We start from the raw sequence: 23654 nt of genomic DNA, 5'->3' as shown, positions 1-23654 counted from the left end.
ACCGCCGCTCCGCTCCGGGGGAGCACGCAGAGAGCCCCGAGCGGCGCTTGGCGGCCGAGCAGCGGCGGAGGCGGCGGCAGGAGGAGCCGCGGGGAGCCGAGCGCCGCCGCGCCGCGCCTCCCCCTCCCGCCGCCACCGCCGCCGCCACCCTTTCCCGCGCCGCACCCGGCACAGGCCCCGGTCCCGGCGGGCGGCTGGCCCGAGGCGGCGGGCAGCGGCGGCGGCGCGCTCCCTTCCGCCTTTTCCTGGGTCTCTCTCGGGCAGTGACGTGACGTGCTGACGGCGGGCCCGGCCCGGGGAGCTTGGCCGCTTCCACTCAGCTCCGAGCTCGGCCCCTCCCTCCCCTCCCGCCCGCCCGCCCCGCCGCAGCCGCCGCCGCGCTCGGCCCAGTCGCGCTGAGAGAGGCCGCGCCGAGCCGAGCGCCGCCGCCCGCCACCCGCACGGTAAGCAGCCCGGGAGCGGGTCCCGCCGCCCGGCCCGGCCCGGGCCTTCCCCTGCCCGCAGCAGGCCGCGGCGCAGGCCCCGAGGAGGCCGCAGGTAGGCCGCGCCAGGGCTCCGGCACCAGAGCGGGCCGCAGGGCTCGGGCCGGCGTTTTCCGCGCGCCCGGGACGGCCCTGGGCGGTGGGGACGGCGGCGGGAGGAGGGCGGGAGCGGAGGGGGGCGGTTGCGGGCCCGGGGGGAGGCGGGCGAGGTCGGTGCCAGGCCCCGGGCCCGGCCGAAGGGGGTTCGGAGAGTGTGTGGAGGAGGAGACAAAATGGCGGCGCGGGGGGGGGGGGGTGGCGGAGGGCGCCGGGCGCCATCTTGAATTAATCGCTCGCCATAGCCCGTGCCTAAGCGCAGCCCGGCCGGGCCGGAGGGGGGAGCCCCTAACCCCGCTCTGCGCGGTGCCGGGCCGCAGGCTCCGCAGAGGGACAGCCTGCCCACCCCGCCGCTCCCCCGCCTCTCCCTCCTCCCCGCCTGGCAGCTGGCGAGTCGCGGGGGAGCTCGGCGCTTTCCGGCCCGTGGTAGCTTCCTGCGTTGCGGCGCCGGGGCTGCTAGCCTGTCTCCCGCCTGCCCGCGGCCTGGGCCGGGCGGATTTTTGCGCAGTCGGCGCGGCGGTGGGAGGTTTGCCCTCAGCGTCCTGCCCCGCCGCCAGCGAGGACCCAGGTGAGGAGGCGCAGTGTTCCCGGCCCTCTGGGTCCCCCTCGGTTGTGGCCTCTTCTCCTCCAAGCTGACCGACCCCTCTGCTGCAGAGGTCTCCAGCACAGTGGAAAGTAGTTTCTGAGGGACGCCCAGTACTGGTTATATCTTTAACGTAGATTTTGTTGAGCGTTAGCTTAGGTGTCGCCTGGTGCTCAACACCTCTGTGAAATCTGGAGAAGGCCTCTTTTGTAACCAGTTTCTGCAAATACTCACACCCCTGAACTACAAAGAGAAAAAGACTTACTTTTTGTTTTGTTTTGTTGTTTGTTTTTTTTTTTTTTTCTGCCGTACCACAATGAAAATAGCAGTGCTGATTCTCCTGCCAAAACTGAGGGAGATGCATAAAGAAATAAACAGCAAAATGATTACACTGTCACCTTTGTAACATTGTTTTTATTCCATTTATTCACCCAGTACTGGTGGGGGTTATATCCAAGATAAGGGTTAGGTGCTGCAGGAGTCTCATTTTTAACCTTTCGTGTGTGTGAGTGAGAGCATGTGTGCACATGGCATTCTCTGTAAATGGGTCACGTAGGGAGAGTTATGACACTGTAGCAGCGGTGTAGGCTGAACCCATGGTGGTCTCATGCCACCACAAAGCTTCAGACAGCTCAGGGCTCCAATCCAATTGGAACGTATGAGGCATGCTGTTTTTTTAATGTGATGTAGCAAGGCATGATGGGGACATGGTTGTGGTTGTACTCAAGTATTTTTAGTGTGGGCTGGGGCTATTGGACAAGAATGGGAAATTTTGCTGTTCTTTGCTTTATTCTAGGATGAGTGAGAGTTTCACTATGTGGTATTTGGTTCTTTTTGCCTCTCATCCTAGATGAACAGATAAACTGTTCTTTCCTTAGGAGTACACAAAAGAGTAGTTTATGTATTTCTTTCTCCTAAGGATGGCTTTTCCAAGGTCTCCCTCCTTTTTTTTTTTTTGTTTTCCTTCCCCACTCCCCCTTTTTTAGCTCAAATACTGACCACTTCTGTTGCATATAGAGTTATTTCTTTTTAAGTAACTCTATTTTTAAAATTGCCCTCTCTCCTGACAGCTTGGTCATTTTTTCTTAGTTCATCTTGATTACCTTGTTAGGCCTATTAAGTCAAGGATTTGTTTGTGACAGAACTATTTCATGTCTGCAGTGCTTTTCTTGACTGATTATATTCAGGAGGAGTTTTGTGGAAAAGACCGTATTTTGTTTGTGGAGTTTACTCTATTGCTTAATAGTATTCATTCCACAAATATGTGTATTACTATTTGTCCTTTCACTTGAAAATATTGCCTTGATATTCATAAAACCAAAACCAGGCAAGTCTCTGAATAAATATGTAAAAGTCATTTTGTAAGAACTGCCTTTACAGGTTGAATTAGGAGTTTTTTTTAGGGTTGTATTAGTTCTAAATCTACATAACAGTGGACTCAAAACAAGTAAAAGATGCACGTGTTTATGTAGAGATGAAAACCCATTGCTAAGGTACCTGGGCTTTTCCCATTCTAGTCAGAAGAGCAGTTCCCAAATTACTGGGCTTTGGGCAAAGAACCATATAGATTCAGCCACAGAGAAGGACTAAGTGTTCTCTTTCTGGGCACCTGCTTCTCTTCAAGAGTTTTGGTTCCCAAACCAGAACTGGAAATGCTTCTGTCTGCTTCATTGCCAGAACCTGCTCCTGAGGTAAGTGTTGTTGGAATATTTTGAAGAGCTGAGAGGAGTTTCTGCCCTTCTTGAAACCTTGCAGGACGAACTGCTGGAATTGCTTCTTAGCCTGAAGATAGAATTTAGGGCGATTACCGAGGAATGTGAAGATGTTTCGGTGTGGTGCTCACAGTGAGGCGCTTTGATGTTTCTCATGTCACAGAAGAATGGTCTCACCACAGAGCTGCCACTGGGTGCAGAGCCACTGGGCATACCTTCCTTTGTGTGGTGAACCTAGGAGCACTGTGCTGGTCCACTGATCAGATGAAGAGCAAACAGGAAGAAACGCAGCATTTTTTCATCTGCTGCTTAGAAAGTTCAAACCCTGAAATGGTTTCGGGATATTTTTAGGGATTTTTTTTTCCCATCCAGGGACAAATGCCTGGATGCCTTTTGGACTGCAGATTTTAAATTAGGTGCCTTTAATGTTTTAAACAGTTTACTTAAATCCTGTTTTAGATGCCTGATTTCTCTTTTGATCCTTTACCCACAGCACGCATTTCTGTGTACAAGTGGGAGTCTGTGCCCTACTGGAGCACTTTTGAGGCCTCTATGGCCCTGCACAGGTGTAGGAATTTGTGTACATGGATTTGTTGGCTGGATCTGGGTACAGAGTTCATTGTGGGAAACCTTATGTAGGAAGAAATTCAGATTAAATGCTTTTTTTTTTTTTTTCCCTTCTTTCGATACCAACACATAAATCTGTGTCCTTTTAAACACTGAGTCTTGAAAACCCAGTTGCTTGGGAAGCTTCTCCAGTCAGTTTGTGTAGAACATGAGCCTTCATTTTGCAGAATGTCATGCCTCTGTAGGTTTAAAGAGCTGGCTAATACAGAAGAGGCCTTGCTGGTATGCAGAGTATGCAATTCAAGGTTTACAGCACAGGTAGCTGTGTCTTTGCAAAATTGCATCATCGTGAATACCACAGAGACTTGCTGGCTTTAGCAGATATCACTGGGGATTTGGGCAGCACGGGTGAAAAAATGGTGTCGGTGGAGAAATGGTGTTGGTGGGTTTGCTCTGGAAGCTGGGATGTGGTGGTGGTGATGGTCTCTGAGTCCCACGTGTGAGACCATTGGAAGATGGAGAGCCTCACAGAGACAGTGAAGAATTTGAGGAAAGGGCTGGATAGAGAAAGCAGGAGCGCATGTATCATAAGCAGTAGGAATTTGTGGTTGTGTGGTGGTCAGGTGGGTGGCGAAAGCAGGAAATAGAGAAGACTAATGCCAGTTCCTCCAGTGGTTGGAGATGAACTGACACTTCAAGCTCATTGGGTTCCAGTTGATCTGAGGCCAGTACGTATGCTAATAAAGCCTTCACAAGCATAGTCATAAACAGTGTCATGGCTTTTCTCCGAAACCTGGACAGTGAGCACTAGCTTCTGATGGGCCTCGTCAGCAGAGAGAGGCCATGAGTTTCCACCAACCCTTAATGACTCTGCCTCCTCCCCAGAAAATCTCCAGAAAGCCGATACAATTTTGCTGCAAATTTATGGGTAGTGTGGTTTTGTGTAAGTTCTGGGAGCGTACTGTAGTTGTAAACTGGAAAGATTAAATGAGCAAGTAATGGACAACGTAAGTACTGAGATGCCAGAATTTAGAGAAGAGTTCAACAAGAACTAAGAACTGAAAATAATGCTGAAGATGACAGCATGTTTAGGAGAGATTTGTAATGAGTAGGCTGTGTGTTCTGATGGAAGTATATCAATTTGGGCAGGAATAAATCTTCAGTTGATTGCATGAAACCTTGTTTCTTCTCTGTCTTGTCTCTCTGGCCTAGCAGAAGTTGATCACATCAGGCGAGCAATGTTTTGAAACAGATTAAGTGTTTGCTACAAATGACTTTTGCAACTTTGTGTTTTTATCCCCATAAAGACTTATGTAAATGTTAGTTGCCATTGTTTTGAAAAGATGATGTTTCTTATGGAAACCTAGGGCAAAATCTTAATTTTTTTTTTTCTAGGCCTATTGTGAAGGTAGCAGTGAAGCTGGGAGATTCCCATCAGTGAAAAATGGCTGGGGGGTAGGAGAACTGCTGAAGTCTGTGTTGCCCACTTGTACAGAAAACATTAGGCAGCATTCTGCTGCCTCTTGCTGGTTCAGTATTTATGAAGCTAGCTGTCTTTAAGTGCAAGTTTACATTAGATTTTGTTTTACCCAACTAAGTTTGCCTTATCCTGATAACAGTGCTTATATGTAAAGAGAAAAACACAGAGTGGGGTTTTGAATCTAGTTAGCATTTTGACTTTGTAGTATTGATTGACTCTTTTGGTAAGAGTGAAAGTGTTACATGTTGAAGAGTTGACATTCTGTTGACAGACTTTGACTTTTGGCAATTTCTGAGAATTGGTGATATTTTAAAATATAAAAGCAAATTGGTACATTGTCATGTGGCAGGTGTATTTTCTAAATATTCACACATCTGAAGTTTGAAAACTCATGGTGTTATACTCTGGAAGCAGTTTACATTGTTGATTTCAGTTCCTGAAATGGACTAAGAGTAACTTTCTCTTGGCTGTCGTACTCTTTTCAGTATATGAACAAGGATGCATCAGAAGTGAAGTGTTTCAAATTGCTAGCTGCCTACCTTTAACTTCATCTTCTTCACTTTTCTTGATTTGAGAACATTGTATTCCCTGCCACCCCAAGAAAAAATTTGAATATGAACTTGCTTAGGCTTTGACTTTTTGTTGTTGTTGTTCCCCATGTAAGATAATGAGGAAATCATGTTTCCATATCTCTTTATCACAGCTTTTTCTATTCTCTCTGTATTTCTGGATTTTTGACGAATGGTCTGGGATAGTCAAGAGATTGGCCTCCCCATACTGAGTTGTGAATGTTTGGTGTTCTGGAGTAGTAGTTGTTGAATGCCAAGTGGATGTACTCTGAATGATACTTAGGCTGTCTTCGGGTCAAGAGATGTTCTCTGTTCAATTTCATATGCCCAGAATTTCAGCTTTTCCTGTGATGAGTATTGCACAGGCAGAGACAACCTTCTTAGCATAATACTTATAACTTAAATAACCTTTCTTCTTTACCTTCTACAGACACTGTGACTGATGAGAGTTAAAGGCCATGGATGAAGATGGGCTTGAATTGCAGCCACATGAGCCAAATGCATTTTTTGATCCAACAGGTCTGTCAGGAGATAATATGTAAATAAGAATGTACACATCAGATGCTATTGACTGCTTTTAGTTCATGTTGTCTTTGCTTAAAGGTTCTATGCTTCATCAACGCTTTTGTAAAGAGTCATCACTTCAGACTTTGATCAGCTTTTGTTACTCAAAGCAGAACAAATGAGCTACTCTTCTGTGAAGTAATAGTTATTTGGAGTGGGGGAGATCCTAAAATCTGGTAACCTTTTGTTCATCATGTTGTTCATCTTAGTCATGTTACCATCTACTGAGGATTTGCTTTATCAGCTCCTGTATATCTGTCTGCCTGTTTTAATTGCTTATAAGCTATTATGATGGTTTTGCTAAATGGCTACATAGTGTAAAAGCTGAAGCAAAATAGAAATGATTTCAATATTAACTGCTTCATCTGAGTTAGTTTTACAATGTAAATGTTATTTTAATTGTATTTTTCAGGAGCTGATGCCACACATATGGATGGAGATCAGATTGTTGTGGAAGTACAGGAAACAGTATTTGTTTCAGATGTAGTCGACTCAGATATAACTGTGCATAACTTTGTTCCTGACGATCCAGATTCCGTAGTAATCCAAGATGTCATTGAGGATGTTGTTATTGAGGATGTTCAGTGCCCAGATATTATGGAGGAGCCAGACGTATCTGAAACTGTCATTATTCCTGAACAAGTGCTGGACACAGACGTGGCTGAAGAGGTTTCTTTGGCTCATTGCACTGTCCCAGATGATGTTTTGGCTTCAGACATAACAGCAGAAGCAATGTCTATACCAGAACATGTACTGACGAGCGAGTCAATGCATGTACCTGAAGTTGGACATGTAGAACATGTAGTTCACGATAATGTTGAAGAAGCAGATATTGTCACTGATACTCTGGGAACAGATGTTGTTTCTGAAGAAGTCTTGGTGGCAGACTGCGCATCAGAAGCAGTGATCGACGCCAATGGGATCCCTGTGGAACATCAAGATGAGAAGGGCAACTGTGAAGATTACCTGATGATATCTCGTAAGTGTCTGGGTAAAGCCATCAAAATTTTTATGATATGGGCTCGGGTGATTCTTGAAATATCTGAATGAAGGCTTACAACAGAACCAAACCCAGGTTTTCTCTATTATTTAACGAAATGCAGGTCTCACTAATGTGCTTAAATTGAGCTATCTTTAGGAATGTGTACCAGCTAAAACTTCTGGTGAAATTAATGGAGAGAACTACTGACAAATGGATGACTGATGATAGATATGAGCAGTAGAGTAAGAATTCCAGTAAACTGTATGCCATATACTTAGTAAGAAGTGAAAGAAAATAAATGTGATATTGCTTGGACAACCATTTATGTACTGGTTACTAAGATTACTGCCAAGTCAATAAGAAAACCTAAAACTTATTTCATGGAAAAGAGAGAGAAAAATGAAAGCTTCTTAGAAGCTTGAAACAACAATTTATCCTTGTCTTTTTTTTCCTCTTTTATTTTTGTGAAGACCTCTCCTTCCACTTCATTTACAGTTAGATACAAACAACAGTGTATTTTTCTTTGCTTTTTAGGATGTGGTCTTTTCTTTATGAAGCAAGGGACAGAGGTGTGCTGCTAATTAAAAGAGCTCATAGCTGAGAAACAGTTGTGAATATCTTAGTCTTCGGTAGAACAGTGGCACAGTCCATTGGATTCACATTTCAGAAGGCTTAGAAAGTGGGCAAACACAGCGTATTATCAGTCTTTTTTCTACTGAGGATATCCATTAGTGTGAAGTAGAGCCTGTTCTAAGTATGTTACCTGTTGCCATGTTCGCTTAGTGCAGCACCTAGAAACATCAAAGTGTCACTACTGAATGTGTTCTTCGTAGAAATAGAAAAGCTTTGTTAGGCTGATACATTTAATTGCAACTCCAGACATTTCACTTTTGTCCAGCATTCAATAACTCTGTTGATGAGGCATGCTTTTTGCTCTCCTTCAGTTACCTTTTTTTTTCCCCTTGTTTTTCTTTTGCTTTGGGTGCTTCCTTTGATATGTATCATAATTAGTTTTAATTTTATATTCTGTGCTTTCGGATTTTAATGTTGCTTCTCCTTACCTAGGACCACTGCATTTCTTAATTTATCATCTCTTGAGTTCCTTGAGTAACCTTGTGCAGCCATGTTTTGAGTTTATGTGAAGTACGGTTAATTCTCTATTATCTGGGAAAACAATGAAATGGGATAATGCAATATATGGATAACACAGAATATTGTAAAATTAAACTGCAGGGACGTACCGAAGTGGAGAGAGGAGGGATCAGGAATGCTGCTCCCTGAAATATTGTATATCCAAACTGATAAATGCTCTCTGTACTGTATGCTGCACATAGAGTTTCCAGTTCTGGTCCCCACTTAGGTCAGATGAAATTAAGCTTAAATGCTTCTGCACCTGCAGCATAGTTAGGCAACAAAGTGGATAACCCATCCGTGGAATTGAGACCTGACTGGTAAGGGCCCTGCTGGTGATAGTTACGTGTTTTGTATCCTCTACTCTTGTTCTTCCAAATGCTGTCTCACCTTCTTCTCTGCTCACCCTTTCCCTACAGCTTGGACAGCTGTGAAACCTCTGATGTTGCAAGCACAGAAACACTTGGCATACCGTTGTCTGCATTCATTTAAGGAGGAGGGGTGGATAGAGAAGTCTCCCATTCAACCATTTCTGGCGTAATGGCAGAGAGGGTTGATGGTGGAGGGATGAGCACAGAAAGTATTCCTCGATGCCATGTAGTGCAATCCCTAACATACCCGACCAGCTGGGATGCCTGTTAGATATAGGTGTCATCAGCAGCACGTACCTGATAGAAAACAGGAATCTGATTGTTGTGCTGAGATAGTCTCCATTTTCAGTCACGTGCTTCTCCGTATGTATTTCTATGCTTTGATACTTAATTTAGTATTAAACTCCCCCTTAGTGTCTAGCAAAGTAGCTTCTTTAGATTCAGAACCAGGCAGCATTTAAAACGTTTGCTTTTGTTACCAAACACGTATCTTCTGTATTTGTGTTTAAAATGTGAAATATGTACTACAGCTCATTTTAAAGGGAAGTTCCCTATTACCACCTACTGTGTTTAAAGCCTGCATAACAAGTTCTTCTGGTTGCAGAGTCAGAGGCTAGTGCTTTCCCGTCAAGTAAAGGCAATCTTTCCAAATAGTCTCTTTGCTGTGTGGAAAACATTATCTGAATTCATTTCCTTTTCTTTTCTTTTTGCATCAGCAGTTATGTGTGTTTATTGATCTTTTCTGATGACTGTCTCTGTTCTTCAGCTGTAGGTGGTTTTTAAAAGGAAGTAAAATCAACTTTGGTTTTTATTTATTCATCTTAACCTGTAAGCTCGTGCTTGATTTTGGCAAACCTCCTTGAGCTGCTGGGGTGGATGCTGGAATATCATTTTGTCGGCCATTACAACAGCCAAATGCAGCTGCTTCCCAGAGCTAGAAGGCAGATGTTAGGGATGGTTTTGTCCGTATTCTTTTATCTGGCTGCCTTTGAGGCAGGTGGTGACACTTTGGGTTCTTTCTTTGACCATAGGTTTCACAGTCTATGTTCTTGACAGAAGATCACAGACCAAACCTTTTTGCTCTTTCCTATCTTTTGGCTTTCTTGAAATGTTTGCGTTCTTGTTCCTGATGAACTGAGCCTACACTGGTTTGTTTTTTTTTTTTTTTTCAAGTAAGATTTTTTCACTTTTATCCTGAAAATACTGGTTTCAGAATGACTAATGTGCATGTACTTCAGTGTTTGTATCTCTGCCTTCTTTTTTGGCTTCACGCTGTTTGGTATCTTAAGTGAGTGTAGTCCCTGTGGGTTCCATTCTGTGACTTTCTTTCAATAGACTAAGTTTTTCTTCACCTCCAAGATGATGTTCCTTGGCACAGCTTCTATTATCGCTTGCTGATTGATATATGCACCTTTTTTTTCTTGGATATTTTGCCCTGAAGCCTCCCTTTTTGGTTTGTAGTAGATTTGGGACACAAGAGGGCTGAGTCAGGTATATGCTCATTCATCAGAGAATGCAAACTGCTACTAATTAGTAGCTTGAAAAGGATTCAGGGAGGTTTGATAAATCAGTTCTTCTTTCATGTGAGGCTTAACAAGTCAGTTCATTGGGATTGCCCATAAAGTTTGATCAGAAAAGGATAAGTTGTGTTGTGACTCACACCGATCCGCTTTGTTTGGTAGCGATTCTGAAGGCCTGTAAAATCATCTCTCCCCATGTAAAACAGTAATGGTGAGATAGGTGGTAGTTAGCAAAACCAAAAAAAAACCAGCATTTGCTGACAAAGGAGAGTTGTACTGTGTTAAAGAAACTAGGGTTTTTGCTTGTCTGATTTTATTTATTTGTTTTTAACAGTTTGGCAAAGTAAGATGCTTGAACTAGTTCCAGAAGAGAAAGAAATTGTATTCTAGTGTTCTTGTATTTAACTGCAATAAAAACAGCGAGGCACCAAGTGGCTTTGATCAGAGAAGTGTGGGGAGAGGGAAGGGACATCTTGCAAATTTAAGTTGCACTTTTACAAAGTTAAGTGATGTATCCAAATGCAGGGAGTATGACCTTTGACCGAGTTAGATGCATCTCTGCATGCTGTATCTAACTAACGTGTTTCACCACAGGAGTCAGAATCCAGGATGCTCAAAGATGCTGTAATGACTGTGGCTTTTTGTAGGTTTAGGGGAAGCACATCCGTTCTCATCCATGAATAACATGCCTAGGTTGAAAGGAATGGATCTTATACACAAAACCATAATGTTCACGTTTTCACTGCTACCATACCGTGGTTGACTTCTAGTTGACTTCTGCCATACAGTAGACTTCTAATCGAGAAAACAAAATGTTTTGCTTTGCCTTTCTGGTGTAACTAGTGTAAATAGGTACCTCTGCTCCTCCTTTTTTTTTCCCTTGAGGCTCTTAAAGATTCAGGAAATCCTTTTTCTTTCTGCGAGGCAGAACTTGCTGCCATGTGTTCTGCTCGGCCTTCAGAAGGTCCCCAACAGTTGTTGCAGATGGGCTGCTCGGGAGGTCACCGTGAGAGGGAGGGAGGGAGAGTTCCCTCTGTCCGGCGTTGCCTCAGAGCTCTCTCTGTTTTGTGGTCTGGGGAGCAGAACCAGAAGGGTGAGTGAGAGTTAGATGCTACGGAAATGCTCCTTGATTGCTGCCCTGAGGGGAGCTTCAGACTCTTAAGGGTATGCTGTTGCTCATGTGTAATGGGAAGGCATTGAAATGAAAATAGAGCAGATTTCTCTTTTCCCACAGGTTAGGAAACCTACTTTGCCATTAAAGAAATAACTGGATGGTAAAAATAACTGAAGTGGGCTAGGAATTCTTTGTTATCAAGCAAGGTACAAGTGAAATGTTTGTACTACAGATAACTGAGCTCTGTGTGGGGAATGCAGTGTGCTTTTAATTATTTCAGAAGAAGTGAGAGTAAACTGCGTCCTTTGTCATTAAGAACAGGTAAATAGGGTAGTTTCTTTTGTGTATTGGAATATCACTACTCTTACTTTTTTCTAGCATGTGACTTAAGTTTAATAACAACCCACTGTGCCTACTTGAAAAGAAGTGGTCTCTTTATAAGCTAAACTGATGATTTTAAGGTTGGTCAGGATGGCTTTTTTTGTGTGTTTTGTAATTTCAAGGAGGAGGATGTGTGGGATCCTTTAATGGACTGTGAGTTTGAATGAAAACTGTGAACGTCATCAGAGCTTCAGTTTCTAACGTTGATCAGTCAAGTAGTTATGAATATGAGTATTTTTTTCTGACTTTGTGACTGAGATATGTGGCAAATGTAGAAACGTAAGGAAAGTGTTAAATAGAAATCAAATTTCATAAACGCTACCAGAGAGTTAAAGAATCTGTATAGACAAATGCTTATGTGTATCCATAGGACAAAATACTGTGAAAGGTAGTGTTTTGTGTGATAGATACCCCTTTTGCCTTATTTCTCTCTTCCTATCTTCTATTCCATGCTCCTTTTCTTCATGTTTCCTGTTTGTTACTGTACTGCAAATACTATTACTTTTTCAGGTCCTTCAAGGACTTAGTTTTTCACTTCTTACCATCTGTTGGAGTGATTATTTTTTTTCCCTTTTGTATGAGAAGAGTTGGCATAGTACTTCTACAAATCAATTTCATTACATTTGAATGGTGCTATTAAACAATACCTTGATTGAGAGACTAGGGAGTGTTCAGCGTGAAGAATAAGGGGATCTTATCAATGCTTATCAATATCTGAATGCTTATCAATTATCAAGAGGGTAGGGCCGAGGTTTTTTTCAGTGGTGCCTAGTGACAGTACAAGGGGCAGTGGGCACAAACTGGAACGCACAAAGGTCCATCTGAACATGAGGAAGATCTTCCTTACTGTGGGAGTGACAGAGTACTGGAACAGGCTGCCCAGGGAGTTGTGGAGTCTCCTCTGGTGGTGCTCCTGTGCTGCCTGTAAACTTTCCTGTGCAACCTGCTGTAGGGAACCTGTTTTAGCAGAAGGCTGCACTAGGTGATCTCTAGAGGTCCCTTCCAACCCATACGGTTCTGTGCTTTTAAAAATACTGTTGGATATGGAGCGAAGTCAGGGATAAACAAACTAGAAATTATGTAGGGAACTTTATTTTAATCACGTCGTTTAAAGCATGCTTTTGAACCTTGGAGAATTTATTTCAAAGAATAAGCAGAGTGTATTTTTAAGATTAAGAATTCTTCTGTTGTATAAATGTTATCAGTGGATATTTCTATACGGATTTTGTTTTTTGTTGAAAGAAACCAACCTGTTCCGTACAGTGCATGTAGGTTTTTCTCTTTAATTGCTTCAGCCATAATTTTCCTTCCTTGATGTTCCAGCATCAGTTGAACTTGGTGGCAGACTTCCCCTTTGGCTTCGGCAGTGTAAAATCAGTCTGCGCTGATTTGAAAGCCTTCCAAGTACACGTGTGTGACACTGGTAACAGCCAAGTTAAAGGAGAGCAACTACACATATCTAGTAGGGACCAAAGCAAGTCTTCTTTTTGTCAGAGTTGCAGTGAAATTTGGCGTTTGATGCGTATACCGAAGAATTGATAGAAGTCCCCTCAATAACTGAGTGCGTGTAACTGTAGAGCTACACTGTTAATGTGATTCAAATAAACATCTAAAGGTTTTTACTTCTGAAATGCTTTGGGGTTCAGCTGAAGGACGTTAAGTAGCCCCTTGCCATCATTTTTTTAAAATACTGTGCTACTTGAAAGGAACAGTAGAATTGTCACAGATTCTGAACTTGGAGTAAGAGTATTAAGATTTTTTTCTGCTGCTGTTCTTGTGAAGAGAGAGAGAAGCTAATTTATTTTAGTGCTCATTAATACATTTAACTTTATTCATATTTCTTTTTGAACAATGGTGCCGTGTTGAGAAATCAGACTTAAATACCATCATGTTTGATACACAAGACAGAATGCATGCTACTTTTATCTAACATAAAAACCAGTTCGTTGACTTCTTGGCAGTGAACTGAATTTTGAACTGAACTGAATTCCCGAACAACAGTAATGGTAACAGTAATTAAAATGATTTTCTGAGCTTATATCTTTTATTTTAAGTAGATCTTCAAGTAGAGAGGAGATTTGCAGTCAAGAGTAGTAAAGTTGTGCTGTCATTATGAGGGTAGTTTTGTGAGCGCCAGTGAAATGAGCACGCTGTATTAAAAGTTCTTATGTGCTAAGCATGGTAGCTAAAAATGCTGCAGCAGTTACTGTTCTTATGCATCTTTTTAGTGTATGTCTTAAACCTTCATGTTATGAATCAAAGCTACGCTCAGCTCTGAGGGAGCCAGATCTGCCTTTAAATGTAGTTAACAGTGAACTCACCAATTTCAAAGGCATGTTGTCACATGAAGAATTCTTAAATAATCTTAAAGCTGTGAGAAAGTTGTGGAGCTTTTGGAACTGGAAGATCGTGTAGAGGTTTTGAAATACGATGTTGGATTTTGTTAGTGCATATTTAGCATTTTTTTTCTTGAACACCCATGCTTGGTAAAGTAAGATGGTGTGTGTGTGCGTGTGCCCGTGTAGAGTGTGTCTTAAAATCAGAAATATGTTCCTTAGAAAACTGGCTGCTTGCCATGTTTGTGTGGGAGGCCCAGGCAAGTTATGGCAGTTCATGCTGGAGCTGGGTGTCAGCTCACTTCTGGGAGGGAGAAAAGAAAATTTGAGATGATAGGAGAGTTTATAGGACTGCGGTCTCCTCTGGTAATGGTGCTGTGAGTTGGATAGGTGCTGCAGAGTGAGGGTGGTGCTTTGAAACTGTGAGTGGATGAGAAAAGGTGCAGCAGAAAAAGCGTTAATAACACCACCAGAAACCAGACTGAACTTGCAGAAATAGTGCCACTTACATTAGAGGGAGTCGAGCAGCAGATAATGCTTTGGAAAATAAATGGTTAACAGCTTATTAGATGCGAAGGGGAAAGCAGCTGAAGCTGAGAATAAGTAAAATTACACCACGGAGAAGTACTAACGTGCTGTTCCTTGCTACCACCATCTTGCTGCAGATCACCGTTTCCCTAGCAGTGTTGCTGGGTGTGGTGCTCGTGCTTCTAGGCATGCAATACACTTGCACTTTTCCCTTACCTAGAAGATGTGGCTTGAATTTATTTGCTTATTGACATTGATTTCAACGATATGAAAAAGAATTATGTACGGGTAGGTTATTTTTCACAATGTAATTTTAAACCGCTTCCAAATTTGAGAAATAAAATTTTTCATAAATCTGTCTGTATATGGCTGGATAATTTTAATAACTTGTTTTTGTAGTGGATGATGCTGGTAAGATAGAACATGAAGGTTCTGCTGAAATTACCATGGAAGCAGAGTCAGAAAGTGGATCTTGTAAAGTGGATGGCATTTGTCCAGAAGTCATCAAGGTCTATATATTCAAAGCAGACCCTGGAGAAGATGATTTAGGTAAAAAATGCTCATTTTAGAATACTCCAACCTGACATGTGAAATTTTGCATAATTAGAGATGATGGTTTCTCTCAAGTCAGCTGTAAGGAGCTGTGGGTCTAAATGTGAAAGAGTTGCAAACTTTCAGTTTTCTGCAGTTTAGAATAGAATTTGAACAAAACGTATTAAAATATTTTGTCCTGGTCTTCCTAATTAGGGGGCACAGTAGACGTTGTGGAAAGCGAGCCAGAAAATGATCATGCAGTTGGCTTACTTGATCAAAATAGCAGTATTCGTATTCCAAGGGAGAAAATGGTTTACATGACCGTAAATGATTCTCAGCACGAAGACGAAGATTTAAGTAAGTAGGTGGCTTTCATTTGGGAACAGGGATTTTCACTTTCAGCAGTGCAGTTCTTACTAATTTTTTTCTTGATCTCTGTTTCTCTTAGATGTTGCAGAAATAGCCGATGAGGTTTATATGGAAGTGATAGTAGGAGAGGAAGATGCAGCAGTCGCCCATGAACAGCAAATTGATGACAATGAGATTAAAACTTTCATGCCAATAGCATGGGCAGCAGCTTATGGTAAGTAATATTCAAAGAACTCTTCCTGGTGACACTACGAGAAAATACTGGGTTGGTTTTTGGAAGGCAGTGGACTGTCTGTGCTTTTGTGCTTGTTTTAGTCTAAGAATCGCTTCTGAGCGTAATGAGGCTTAAAATTAAAAAGAGAAGAAGAGAGAAGCTGTGAAACAGGCTTCTTTCTGTTCCTGTTTTATCAGACCTTTTCCTTCATGTTGTCATGATGTGGAAGGGGAAGTGCACAACCTTTCAGTTGAAAAATTGCATCTCAAGTACACTTGTCTTTCACAGTTTTAGTATACATTGATTGGGAATAGGACTCTGAGTATTTTTATTTGGGAAAGAAGAAAGCAGACGGGAATATGTAGGATTCATTTTAACCGTGAAGAGCATTCCTGGCCTCTAGCTTGGTTTAAGTGTTTTCTGGAAGGAACATATGAATATGTGATTTCACAAATGGAAATGACTAATTAACAAAAAGGATGCTGGAGGGGCGCATCTTAAAATTATAACAGAACCTTGAGAATATTTATTGATCATTAGTATCTGAGCACCAGCTGGTGCTTAAACTGATTTCCAAAACTTACATAGGCTATTAGAGCAAAATCTCATCTTAGGAATTTTTCTTTATTGCTCTCATCCTCCTCCTGAACGTACTTTGAGTAAACAAAGCAGAAGAAATAGTGGAGTTGAGGACAAAACTTAGGTTATGTGTCTGCATGATGTGAATTTTGGTGATGGTGTCAGTAAACTACTGACAGGGAAGCGCTGAGAATGCAACACAGGGCTGGAGTCATGGATGTGTAAGTCAAGTGAGGGCAAGATTTCGGGGAGCAGTGTGTGGTGAAAAGTGCTTAAGAAGTGGATGGTAATGCACTCAGAGCCTTACCTTTGGCTGAATGTTGTTGAGCATAGTGCAGAGGAAAGGACGGAAGTCTGGCTGATTGGGAATTCAAAATGAAATGAAGTGAACTCGAAAACAGTTGTAGAAAGAACGTTCAGTGATTGTGGAGGAGGATAAAATTGAGCAGAGGGCTAAGAATGCAGAGATAGAATTTAAAGTGGAGTTAAGAACATAGGAAACAGTAGAGCGATCGTGTCATCAGCAGCAAGCAACCTAACGTGCAACTTGAGAGGTGGTGGGGAAGGGAAGAAATAATGAAGCAGAAGGCATGAGAATGGCTGAGGTCTGTCATTTGCACTTCACAGAACTCTTCTCCACTTCAAGAGGTATTAAAAGTTGACGACAAATGGGATCTTAGAGTGGCAAACCTGTTTCATTGCTGTATCATAGCTAAGCCCCATTCTTCTATGTATTCTATTCCAAAAACTCTACACTTTTATTCTAGTATTAGAAAATGTTTAAGGCTTTCTTTTTTTGTGTGTCACCATCTAGAAGGACTCTTCATTCACCTATTGCAAATTGTACTATCTGTGTGTAAGGTGTGAAACTTGTTCATTTTCAACGTTTACATCACTTGCCGTGTTTGCTGTTCACCACTTGGGCTAGCAGATAGATCAGAATCTTCAGGCTCTGCCCAGGGCTGTTACTGGTTCTGATTCTTTTTGCATTCAAGCATGAATGCTCATTCACAGCACTCTACAAAGAGAACAGCTATTGAGCATCTTATGCTGTCTTCCTCTTTAGTCTTTCACGTGCTATTCTTTTAAACACAAAGCTCTGTGAGGCAAAGGTTGTTTTCTCTGTGTTACACATGCTCTCTGTTTCCAGTAGGAATAGTTTGTGTTAAAATAGAGGTGTGCAAAGAGTGTGTACTGTACTTTGCGTGTGAGTTCATGGGCTGTTCAGAACAATTGGCTGATCACAGTTCTTGTTTTGAAACTTAGTTTGGGAACTTCAGTGAGGTGAATTCAGATGCCCAGAAGTGAATGAGAGCAAATGTGGATGTATTTCAGGGCTGCTGAAGACCATCAGGCGCAGTAAACATTGTGACCTGTTTTTGTTTACTTTTATTAAACATCTGGGGTATAATTAGTAGCCAAGGAAATGCAAAAAAAAAAAAAAAGTGCACTTAAACTCTTTGTGAAATGCAAAGCCATTTACTCCTGTAAATTGTGTACTCCTGTAAAATTAGTTTTATGGAGCCAGGGCTTTCAGGTTGATATCATAATGCCAAGAATAGTTCATCAGTTACATACAGAGCGGTTGTTTAACTCATCCTGTATGTTAGAATGCTTTCATTAAATGTCAAAACAATAGCTTATCTTTTTTTTTTTTTTTTTTTTAAGTAGCATTAGAGAGTTTTTTTGCTCGAATAATCTGTGGTGTGGCGACAGGAGGTAACTTTTAAACCTGCTTTGTTAGGTAATAATAACGATGGCATTGAAAGTCGGAATGGCACTGCAAGTGCTCTTTTGCACATAGATGAGTCAGCAGGACTTGGGAGACTGGCAAAGCAAAAACCAAAGAAGAAAAGGAGACCTGAGTCCAGGCAGTATCAAACAGGTGAGTCGTGGCTGTCTGCGTGCTTGCCTGTAAAAAAAATGCTTTGCTGGTAGGATGTGTAATGCCTTTTAAAAAAGAATACTTAGAGAGTTGTTTTGTTGGCAACGCTTCTGGATCATGGAAGTGTGCAAATTTTCTTTTGAAGTTTGTTAATAAAATAGTATCGTAGCAAAAAGTTAAAAAAAAAAGAAAAAGAAAAAAGAAAAGATGAACTTCACTTGTTACACTGATTTTAATGTGTACTGAAATTAACTTTTTTTAAAGATAAGGTTAGATTGATAAACAGTACTCAGTAATAGTACTTTTAAAAAACCTTTTTGTCTTCATTGAAATTATACAGAACAATACACTTTGTTATACCAGCTCAGCTAATAACTGGTAAATATGTACATTGTATTTTTTGGTAGATAGCCTTAGTAAATGCCCTTTTCTTTTTTAATAGTGAAGTAAATTGCCTCAGTGTTCATTCCAGTGTTCTTACTTGCATCTGTAAGAACAAATATGCTATTTTGGTGTTATTTGGCTTCTGCTACTACTGTGTTACATTTTGAAGGGCTTATTTGGTCTGATAAACTTGTACACAGCTTTTCTTTAGTAGTCCTGCCTTAAATTATACTAAAAGTTTCTTTCCAAATCATGACTTAACCGTAGGAGTTCTGTTTTGTCTATCTCTGAATAAATAGACCCAGCAAGTCTTAATTTTCAAGTTGGCTTTTTCTATTTCCACCTGCGTTCTCAGTTCTCCTAAAACATTTTTGAATAAGAGAGCTTTTTAGCATGCCTAGACAAATTCTGGATAAACAAATCAGACTGATGAGCAAACAAGTTCCAAGGCTTTGAGGTGTCTCTGTGTGAAAAGTGTTCTCATTGATCCCTGCTTGGTACCTCTTCAGTTTATAACTGACAGATGGCACAAGAAGGAGGTGTCAGTTTGGGGAGATATGAATTGTAGTCAATGGTAGGTGGCTGAACTGCCAAATCTGCAGATTCATGAAAGGTCAAAGAAGATGCTGTGATAGGCTTACGATGTAATGCTAAACGAGCTGCCTGCTCCTCTTTGCTCTGGTACTGACTTTTGTGTGTGTGCAGTGTGTGACCTCAGAATTACTTGAGCTGATGAACGGTTGGATGATGCTTTGGTTGTCTCCATCTGAGATCAGGATTTCCTTTCTCTGATGATGATAATAGATGAAAATGCTAATTCTCTCCATTTCTTCTACTTAGCCCAATAACAAGCTCGGTTATTGCATAGCAAAGCACGTGTGTCTGACTCGATCTTACTTAGCAATTTGACTTGGTGTTAAGGTTGAAAGGAAAGAATGGAATAAAGTATAGAGTTGTTGAAAGGGTTTTCTTTGTTGTTTTTCAGCAATAATCATTGGCCCCGATGGTCATCCACTGACAGTCTATCCCTGCATGATTTGTGGAAAGAAATTTAAATCTAGAGGTTTCTTGAAAAGGCACATGAAAAACCACCCGGAGCACCTTCTTACGAAGAAAAAGTACAGATGCACAGACTGCGATTACACTACGAATAAAAAAATAAGTTTACATAACCACTTGGAGAGTCATAAGCTGACCAACAAAACAGAAAAGCTTATTGAGCGTGATGAGTGTGGGAAAAGCTTCTCTCACGCGGGAGCGTTATTTGCGCACAAGATGGTGCACAGGGACAAAGGAGTGAATAAAATGCACAAGTGCAAATTCTGCGACTATGAGACAGCAGAACAAGGATTGCTAAGTCATCACCTTTTAGCTGTTCACAGCAAGAACTTTCCTCATATTTGCGTGGAGTGTGGCAAGGGATTTCGTCATCCGTCGGAGCTGAAGAAGCACATGCGAATCCACACTGGTGAGAAACCCTACCAGTGCCAATATTGTGAATACCGATCTGCCGACTCTTCTAACTTGAAAACTCATGTAAAGACTAAACATAGCAAGGAAACGTCGTCCAAGTGTGATATTTGTTTCCAGACTTTTTCAGATACCAAAGAGCTACAGCAGCATACACTTATGCATCAAGAGAGCAAAACACATCAGTGTTTGCATTGTGACCATAAGAGCTCAAACTCGAGTGATCTGAAACGACATATAATTTCAGTCCACACAAAAGACTATCCCCATAAGTGTGATATGTGTGATAAAGGCTTTCACCGGCCTTCGGAACTGAAAAAACACGTGGCGGCTCACAAGGGTAAAAAATTACACCAATGCAGACATTGTGACTTTAAGATTGCGGATCCGTTTATTCTGAGTCGCCACATACTCTCAGTTCACACAAAGGATCTTCCATTCAGGTGCAAGAGATGTAGGAAGGGCTTTAGGCAACAAAATGAGCTGAAAAAACACATGAAAACACACAGTGGCAGGAAAGTTTATCAATGTGAGTACTGTGAGTATAGCACTACAGATGCCTCAGGCTTCAAACGGCATGTTATTTCCATTCATACAAAAGACTACCCTCACCGTTGTGAGTATTGCAAGAAGGGTTTCCGAAGGCCTTCAGAGAAGAACCAGCACATTATGCGGCATCATAAAGATGTTGGGCTGCCTTAAAGTCTCTTTCACAGACTTACGGCTGGAATTGCAAAGGAATTTTGCCTTTCGGGCAGTTAGCTTATTTTAAAGCCAATCACCTGCGATCACACACACACACACACACACACACACACACACACACCACACACACACAAACACACATGAGAAAAAAGAAAAAAAACCAACAAAAAAATACCCCCATACTGTGCATTTGATTTGTTGCTGTATAAAAATAGGATTATTGCTTCTAGTTGACTTTTATACCTTTTGTTCAATAGCGTGTTCTGAATTCTATTCAGTTTGTTTAATAAATGAAGAAAAGATGGCAACAATAAAGTTGCATTTAATAAAGTAAACCCTGTCTCTTAATGAATTTTTCAGCCGTAATAGTTTAAGTATATTTATCTTACTGACCTCGTTGATACTCACAGTGTCCATGTTAATGCAGTTCTGTTGTGAATTTTAAAACTATGAAATTTCTCTTGCTGAAATTGTCAGAGGTGTGTATGAAATGGGGAATTGTACTGCTAAAGTCACTAGGGCCCATCTGATTGTCTTGTTCTGACTATACAGACTTTGTGGCAAGTTAACTGTGTTACCTTTAAGGAGTTACACGTCTCACTTTATTGCGGGGAAAACTTCTGCGTTTTAATTCAGGTTTCAAAGATAAGATTTTAAAATGGTTTGGGGCATTTTTTTTTTTTTTTTTTAATCTTTGACAAATTTAGAAGTATGCTCAAACATGCTTATTGTTCTGTGCTTCTTTGTCTTGGAAAGGTTTTGCGTGTTACAGAGGAGTTGTTTTTTCCTTTCAGTTTACTGCTGGCTTGGTATTGGAAACACGACATACTGTTGTTCCATTTGCAGAGTTAATAGGTCGCAACTTTCTGTACGTGCTGGTGAATGTACCTCAGTTGTAATGGTTTTCTGTATATTTAGCATTTATTTGGAAGAATGGTGTGTTGTTCGAGTCGCATTTCTACTCTCAGTTGACTTAGAATAAAATTTAAGACCAGGAGGTGCCTCGATTTTGGAAATGAGATGCTGTCATTGAGAGCTTCAGAGGGGTCAGAACGGGGCAGTTGCGTTCATAAGGAGTAGAGGTGTTTTCATGTAGCTATCCTTCATCAGAACAGTAACTTAGGATAGGAGCAGAACTGTTTCTAAATTGAATGTTTTTCCTGAGCCATTAGCAGCTGTGTTGAGCTGCTGCTTATTAATGAGTACAGCATCCAGAATTAACCCAGTTCTTGTAATCTGTTTATAAACAGCTGGGAGAACATTACAATTATTATATGCAGTTTTGCCACCTGAAGACTATTACAAAGCAGTGCTGTATCATTTGCTAATTGCAGAGTAAATAAGTGTACAAAGTGTGAAGTCATGTACGTTAACAACAACTGTTGGGCAAAAATAGGAAAAAAGATTTCATGATAGGCCAGATTTTAGGGCCCAGACCCGCTCCCCTTTCTCAGGTCCCCCCTGAAGTTGCCAGCTGGCTGTGCATTGCAGAATTTGAACCCGATTTGGATAGATTTGGAACCAACCATTCACTAACTAATGGCAAAGATTCAAAGCCCATCCCAGTGCTTTCACTCGTTTGTAGGCAGGTGAGCGTCCTGTTAAACAGGAATTTCAGTAACCATTTCAATTTTGGGGCCATAAAGGGACAAAGGTTTCCTCTCAGACGTGCGCCTTCTCAACATTCTGTATTTGGTTTTGTTACAATAAGCTTCAGTACTTGTGTTTATGTCGCTGGTTCAGGAGAGCCTAAAGCCCCGTCCCTGCCTTGTACAATGCTGCTGCTTTGGATGCTGCCTGCCAGTGCCCCCAGGCTTGTGCCGTGCGTGGCCCTGCCAGCGGCTGGCCGTGTCACCTCAGTGCGTGGCGCTGCTCTGTGCGCCTTGGCTGAAATCCCCGCTGCAGTCAGTGGATGTTGTGTGTGGCTGTAGCTGTCTGCCTGTCGCCTACAGGTTGCCAAACCAGATGTGTTAAAACACAGTGGAGGTTCTTCACGTGCGTCTTACGGAGTTCCCTTCTTTGGTTTTGTTTTGTTCCCCCACCCCCTCTTACGTTCAGGCATTTTCTAACTGGAAACCTGAGAAGTGTACAAAATCTGCATAAATTCCCATAGGATTTTAGCCATTTTTGACTTTATTTTTTTTAAATAAGCTGAAAGACAAAGAACACAATTTTACACATTTGCTTTCTCTTACGTAGCCTGGAATCATACACACACTTTTTTTTTTTTTTTTTTTTTTTAAGCACAATGTTGAAACTTTTTTTTTTTTTTTTTTAATAATTGAGGGTTTGGTCAAGTGGATTTTGTAAAATGTATTTGTCTGTATAAAGAGAAAATGAAAATATAGTTATTGTTAATGTACTGACATTAGTTACAAGTTAGTTTTAATTCTTAAATAATTTGCTTAGCAAATGCTATGAATGGATGTTTCAGTTTAATGTTTAAAAAGGTACAGATTTTTACAAGGACATAATATAAATTATTGTTCTGTAGAAAATACCCTGTTAAATATTGTATACGTCCTTCCCTCTGTACACTTTGTAAAAAAGACAAAAGAAAAAAACAAAGTACATAGAATCATATAGGGATGTGTGACATTATTGTAACTGTGTACTTGATAATAACGTGAAAAAATAAAATTCAAAGTATTTTCCTGTTAACAAATGTTCGGTCTATTTGATGCCAGTACTGAGACTGAGGGTTCTGAGGGATGCGTTCCTCTTGAGACCTAATGCACTTCAGCCTGGTTCTCCACTCCCCTCCACTCACTTCAGCTCATTTTATCTGTTAACGGGATGCAAGTGATGGAATCCCTCGTTTGATGCAACGCGCTTACGAGCAGTCTATGAAAGCAAAAGAAGTAGACAACAGGTCTTCAAAATCCATCTTGGTGTCTGTTTTTATACGGAAGGTTTAATGTCTGTCAAACTTCTTGCAATGCCTTATCTTTTTCAGCAAGGTGGCAACTTCTGAAGTGCTACTACACTGTCCCCCCCAAAAAAAGCAAATCTTGAGCCCAATGAGGTGTACCACTGCCACTGACATTAATAAACTTTCCCAGTGCCTCGTCTTCTGGCACGCACTGGGGCAGGAGCTG

The 23654-nt window shown here is 41.5% G+C and overlaps 1 protein-coding gene across 4 annotated transcripts; it reads left to right on the top strand.

Annotated features, from left to right (window-relative positions):
* The first annotated feature begins 307 nt into the window (after positions 1 to 307).
* ZFX (zinc finger protein X-linked) lies at positions 308 to 22795 on the top strand. 4 transcript variants are annotated; one of them, XM_085210578.1, is made up of 8 exons: positions 308 to 443; positions 5920 to 6008; positions 6466 to 7032; positions 14816 to 14965; positions 15164 to 15307; positions 15399 to 15533; positions 17857 to 17997; positions 19367 to 22795. In XM_085210578.1, the coding sequence occupies exons 2-8, from the start codon at positions 5948 to 5950 to the stop codon at positions 20551 to 20553; spliced, it is 2385 nt and encodes a 794-aa protein (XP_085066704.1). In that variant the 5' UTR covers positions 308 to 443; positions 5920 to 5947; the 3' UTR covers positions 20554 to 22795. The 4 variants fall into 4 exon arrangements, with proteins under 4 accessions (XP_085066704.1, XP_085066711.1, XP_085066718.1 ...); XM_085210579.1 differs by having other exon boundaries at positions 401 to 537; XM_085210585.1 differs by lacking the exon at positions 14816 to 14965.
* The last annotated feature ends 859 nt before the right edge of the window (positions 22796 to 23654 follow it).

The sequence above is a fragment of the Meleagris gallopavo genome, chromosome 1 (genome assembly GCF_905368555.1).
Source record: "Meleagris gallopavo chromosome 1, MGAL_WU_HG_1.1, whole genome shotgun sequence".
Lineage (NCBI taxonomy): Eukaryota > Metazoa > Chordata > Aves > Galliformes > Phasianidae > Meleagris > Meleagris gallopavo.
This window is presented reverse-complemented; position numbering and strand designations above follow the sequence as displayed.

What these genes read in the sequence shown, in the direction of transcription:
- ZFX (XM_085210578.1), top strand. Translation starts at nt 5,948, where the DNA reads ATGGATGAAGATGGGCTTGAATTGCAGCCACATGAGCCAAATGCATTT. An exon ending in AGCATGGGCAGCAGCTTATG is followed by an intron (nt 15,534 to 17,856) that starts GTAAGTAATATT and finishes CTGCTTTGTTAG; the next exon opens with GTAATAATAACGATGGCATT. An exon ending in GTCCAGGCAGTATCAAACAG is followed by an intron (nt 17,998 to 19,366) that starts GTGAGTCGTGGC and finishes GTTGTTTTTCAG; the next exon opens with CAATAATCATTGGCCCCGAT.